This window comes from Dendrobates tinctorius, unplaced genomic scaffold, assembly GCF_039654945.1.
Source record: "Dendrobates tinctorius isolate UK_male_01 unplaced genomic scaffold, ASM3965494v1 ptg000003l, whole genome shotgun sequence".
Lineage (NCBI taxonomy): Eukaryota > Metazoa > Chordata > Amphibia > Anura > Dendrobatidae > Dendrobates > Dendrobates tinctorius.
Window position 1 is genome coordinate 48,315,364 of NW_027361671.1, and position 6,000 is coordinate 48,321,363.

Consider the following 6,000-nt stretch of genomic DNA (forward strand, 5'->3'; position numbering starts at 1 on the left):
ATAATACTCAGTTTCTTCCTGAAAATGATTGCAAACACAAATTCTTTGGTATTATTATCTTCATTTAATTTGTCTTAAATGAAAAAACACAAAAGAGAATGAAGCAAAAAAGCAAAACATTGATCATTTCACACAAAACTCCAAAAATGGGCCAGACAAAAGTATTGGCACCCTCAGCCTAATACTTGGTTGTACAACCTTTAGTCAAAATAACTGCGACCAACCACTTCCGGTAACCATCATGAGTTTCTTACAATGCTCTGCTGGAATTTCAGACCATTCTTCTTTGGCAAACTGCTCCAGGTCCCTGATATTTGAAGGGTGCCTTCTCCAAACTGCCATTTTTAGATCTCTCCACAGGTGTTCTATGGGATTCAGGTCTGGACTCATTGCTGGCCACCTTAGAAGTCTCCAGTGCTTTCTCTCAAACCATTTTCTAGTGCTTTTTGAAGTGTGTTTTGGGTCATTGTCCTGCTGGAAGACCCATGACCTCTGAGGGAGACCCAGCTTTCTCACACTGGGCTTTACATTATGCTGCAAAATTTGTTGGTAGTCTTCAGACTTCATAATGCCATGCACACGGTCAAGCAGTCCAGTGCCAGAGGCAGCAAAGCAACCCCAAAACATCAGGGAACCTCCACCATGTTTGACTGTAGGGACCGTGTTCTTTTCTTTGAATGCCTCTTTTTTTCTCCTGTAAACTCTATGTTGATGCCTTTGCCCAAAAAGCTCTACTTTTGTCTCATCTGACCAGAGAACATTCTTCCAAAACGTTTTAGGCTTTTTCAGGTAAGTTTTGGCAAACTGCAGCCTGGCTTTTTTATGTCTCGGGGTAAGAAGTGGGGTCTTCCTGGGTCTCCTCTCATACAGTCCCTTTTCATTCAGATGCCGACGGATAGTACGGGTTGACACTGTTGTACCCTCGGACTGCAGGGCAGCTTGAACTTGTTTGGATGTTAGTCGAGGTTCTTTATCCAACATCCGCACAATCTTGCGTTGAAATCTCTTGTCAATTTTTCTTTTCGGTCCACATCTAGGGAGGTTAGCCACAGTGCCATGGGCTTTAAACTTCTTGATGACACTGCGCACGGTAGACACAGGAACATTGAGGTCTTTGGAGATGGACTTGTAGCCTTGAGATTGCTCACGCTTCCTCACAAGTTGGTTTCTCAAGTCCTCAGACAGTTCTTTGGTCTTCTTTCTTTTCTCCATGCTCAATGTGGTACACACAAGGACACAGGACAGAGGTTGAGTCAACTTTAATCCATGTCAACTGGCTGCAAGTGTGATTTAGTTATTGCCAACACCTGTTAGGTGCCACAGGTAAGTTACAGGTGCTGTTAATTACACAAATTAGAGAAGCATCACATGATTTTTCGATCAGTGCCAATACTTTTGTCCACCCTCTTTTTATGTTTGGTGTGGAATTATATCCAATTTGGCTTTAGGACAATTCTTTTTGTGTTTTTTCATTTAAGACAAATTAAATGAAGATAATAATAACAAAGAATTTGTGTTTGCAATCATTTTCAGGAAGAAACTGAGTATTATCTGACAGAATTGCAGGGGTGTCAATACTAATACTTTTGGCCACAACTGTATATGTCAGATTTTGCAGAACAGTTAGCTAGATGAGCGACTTAGGTGCACGCTGCAAAATCAAAATAGTAGAACATTTTTAAAGCGGATTATTACATTTTTTTAATTTAAAAACCAAATGAGTAATGAAAAATGTGCATAACCATTTAAACGGCTACATCTATTTTTTCCATCCGTATTTTCTTTTGTAGACAAAAATAATTGTACGCATGTAAACTACTGAGATTATGTTAGAGATTATCATACAGTATAGCTATGGCCTTGCTTATGCCTTGTAGAAAGGGTAAAAAGCAGTCAAATCCTTCCAACATTACAGCTGCCAATTACAGCCCCTGTCCTCCAAGCCACAACATGCAGTTATAATTATTGTAGGGACCCCTGGGAAAAAACAGAGACTTGTTAGACCTTAAGGACGAGTTTAACCTGCGTACATTTTTAATGATACAGGATGTATGGACACACACATGTTCCTAAGCTGAGCACCCCCTACTCAAATAAACTCCACCATACTGCCACTAACGCTACAGCTCACAGTAAAGCGATGAAACTCTGTGTTGCACCAATTAACAGCACAGCCTAGGACACGGCTTGTGCCCCCTAGTTCAGTGGTTCCCAACATTGTGACCCAGGGGAGGTCCTAAAATTTCTTTCCATTCCTGTGGAAACCCCACTATTATTCTTCCCCATAAAAGCTTAGTGTAGGGGCAGGTAAAGCATTCTGTAATTTGGCTCATATATATTTACTGCTTTACAAGGCATGACTGACTATGCTGAGAGCAGGTTTTAGTCTTGATATGTTAAGGGGAACCCTAATTAAGTCTCAAAGAACCTCAGTGTTCTCGAGAACCCTGGCATATATACCCTCTGGGGTACACCTTCCAAAGATTGAAAATTTTGAGTAAAGCGGATATACCAACTCCTGGTATAAGTTCCCTTTTTTGGGATGACCTTTTTATATATTGTTTAAAGGGAACCTGTGACGTTCAAAATGGTGTCACACAGCAGGAGGAGCTGATTGATATTTATTTACAATTTTGTGGGCAAACTTACAGGAAAATTAGCATTTTATTCATTGAAATCTCTTGTGCTTGTATGTATATGAGTCCAGTGGGCGGTCTTATACAAGGACTGCCCACCGGACTACTATGCTTACAAACACCAGGGATTTCAATGAATAAAATACAAGTTACACAATTTTTTTTCCTACAAACCTATATATCATTCTGCTCAGCTTCTCCCCCTCTCTACCGTGCGGTCCACAGACCGGACTGCATGTGCTGTGCGACAGCTTCTCTTTAATTGCAGAAACATAGCTTGAATCTATTAGTCTCGAGCAGAAAATCTGTTTCTACCAGCTACCATATATAAAACTAGTGTCGCCTTTTAAGAAAGATGGGCTTTGGGATCCCTCAGACTTCAGGGCTACTTCTGCCCCCCGTTATAGTGATGCTCATGTACAGACGTGGCACTCACCATCACGACCGCTGTCGCTCTCCACTGTTGACCAACAAGGAAAAGTGAACACAGGACGTCAGATTTGTGGCGCGTAACATCATGCACATGTATGAAAATGTGTCATGTCTCCTAAGGATTGACTAACAGACTAATATATGTACACGGGTGAGTCCCTAGTGACAGGAGGTGAACGTTCAGAGGAGCCCTTGATTAACAACGTTCTTAAAGGTTGGTGGACAGTCATTGCGTTATTCATGAGGTGCGAGGTTCTGAAGAGCGGACCGGTCGCTTCTGAATAACTGGAGCTGGGTGTCATTTCCACCTCATTAGTGGTGTCTCAGTAGATTGAGTCTCTTTGATCTCCGGTCTGTACAGAAATATCACGAGCTTTACTTCATCTCCCCCACAGGCGGCTGTTAAAGCTGTGGTCGCCTCCACTCGTTTAGGAAGCGCCGGGAGCCACAGTAGCCATGACAGCAATAAAACAAGCAGAAACCCATCTCCAGTTCAAGAGGGTGGACGAGAGGAGGCGTCCGCTCAGGAACCTAAAGAGGCAGAGGAAGGAGCATCTTGAGTCGGCAACGTTCGTTTTTTGGGTCCGGGTCTCTGCCATTTCACGCACCAGCTACATCAATCTTTATCTTCGCAGGAAAGATTCCCTAGCATGGCCCTGTGATATAGGTCTTATCATGGGGAGCTATCAAATGCACGAGTTGGTGGTACTTCGTTCAATGCATGTGATTGCTTATCAAAATAGTAAAATGGCCGACCTGAGACATGGAAGGTGTAGCGCTCTGCCTACACGGGAACTATGACTTGGGCAAATATTGTTTCAAATATAACCTCGATATGCATAGTATCTACACTGTAGATAAAGTATAAAGTGTGTAGTGTATCATTTTACAATTTTATATAAGTAATGGACTTTATAGAGGGGTCTCTACTAGCATAGCGTCTCGTTTCACCATAGTACCAAGTTTCCGGAATTAATAATAATCTACAACAAAAAAACATGTTTATCACCTTGTATCATATCACTTCTGTTTACAGGGATATGCATTAATGACGGACGACAGAGAAACATTCCAGTGATAGGACTTGAGGGCGTAGGCCACGGGGCTGGGACACGGCGTGGGAGCATAGCGTGCAGTGAGAATGCCTTATAATTACACTTTATATACAGTATTTTATTAACCAAAAAGCACTTTCATAGATACCTGTCATTGTATTGTCTAGAAACGGAATGCTTAATAAGGAAATAAGAAGCAGCAACAATAATAATTCACGTGCAGTAGCTAGTGTCCGAGTTTATCAAGAAACTTTATTGGATTTTTAAGGAGGCTGAATAATGGATGAAGGAAATCATATAGGGAGAAATCTTACTTCTTGTACATTTCTTTTTAATATATCAGGGTTTATTTAGGAGACTATAGTAACCTAATTAAGATTAAAGCTGACATTTATCGTTGGAATGCTCATCTCTACTAATAAAATTTTTCCTTTTTTTAATAAAAATATAAAGCAATTGTGTTTGTCATTCTTTATTCTTAGGATTCCTGGTGGCAAGATATTGTTAATAATCTACAATTATAGCATGCTTCTGACTACCGTAAGACTCTGTTCACACTAGTGTAATGGCTTCTGTTAGGTGAGCATGTTCCTGACTACCGTAAGACTCTGTTCACACTAGTGTAATGGCTTCTGTTAGGTGAGCATGTTCCTGACTACCGTAAGACTCTGTTCACACTAGTGTAATGGCTTCTGTTAGGTGAGCATGTTCCTGACTACCGTAAGACTCTGTTCACACTAGTGTAATGGCTTCTGTTAGGTGAGCATGCTCCTGACTACCGTAAGACTCTGTTCACACTAGTGTAATGGCTTCTGTTAGGTGAGCATGCTCCTGACACCGTAAGACTCTGTTCACACTAGTGTAATGGTTTCTGTTAGGTGAGCATTCTCCTGACTACCGTAAGACTCTGTTCACACTACTGTAATGGCTTCTGTTAGGTGAGCATGTTCCTGACTACCGTAAGACTCTGTTCACACTAGTGTAATGGCTTCTGTTAGGTGAGCATGCTCCTGACTACCGTAAGACTCTGTTCACACTAGTGTAATGGTTTCTGTTAGGTGAGCATGCTCCTGACTACCGTAAGACTCTGTTCACACTAGTGTAATGGTTTCTGCTAGGTGAGCATGCTCCTGACTACCGTAAGACTCTGTTCACACTAGTGTAATGGTTTCTGTTAGGTGAGCATGCTCCTGACTACCGTAAGACTCTGTTCACACTAGTGTAATGGTTTCTGTTAGGTGAGTATGCTCCTGACTACCGTAAGACTCTGTTCACACTAGTGTAGTGGCTTCTGTTAGGTGAGCATGCTCCTGACACCGTAAGACTCTGTTCACACTACTGTAATGGCTTCTGTTAGGTGAGCATGTTCCTGACTACCGTAAGACTCTGTTCACACTAGTGTAATGGCTTCTGTTAGGTGAGCATGCTCCTGACTACCGTAAGACTCTGTTCACACTAGTGTAATGGCTTCTGTTAGGTGAGCATACTCCTGACACTGTAAGACTCTGTTCACACTAGTGTAATGGTTTCTGTTAGGTGAGCATGCTCCTGACTACCGTAAGACTCTGTTCACACTAGTGTAATGGTTTCTGTTAGGTGAGCATGCTCCTGACTACCGTAAGACTCTGTTCACACTAGTGTAATGGCTTCTGTTAGGTGAGCATGTTCCTGACTACCGTAAGACTCTGTTCACACTAGTGTAGTGGCTTCTGTTAGGTGAGCATTCTCCTGACTACCGTAAGACTCTGTTCACACTAGTGTAATGGCTTCTGTTAGGTGAGCATGCTCCTGACTACCGTAAGACTCTGTTCACACTAGTGTAATGGTTTCTGTTAGGTGAGCATGCTCCTGACTACCGTAAGACTCTGTTCACACTA

General features: G+C 42.0%; 1 protein-coding gene across 2 annotated transcripts in view; it reads left to right on the plus strand.

The window, feature by feature from the left end:
- Window positions 1-4,580, plus strand: part of CAMK4 (calcium/calmodulin dependent protein kinase IV) — a 367,942-nt gene extending 363,362 nt beyond the window's left edge. For both annotated transcript variants that reach the window (XM_073549968.1, XM_073550046.1), the window contains one exon: window positions 3,464-4,580. In XM_073549968.1, the coding sequence (XP_073406069.1) occupies window positions 3,464-3,628 (165 nt within the window). In that variant the 3' untranslated portion in view covers window positions 3,629-4,580. The remainder of the gene's footprint in view (window positions 1-3,463) is intronic.
- Window positions 4,581-6,000: the final 1,420 nt, after the last annotated feature.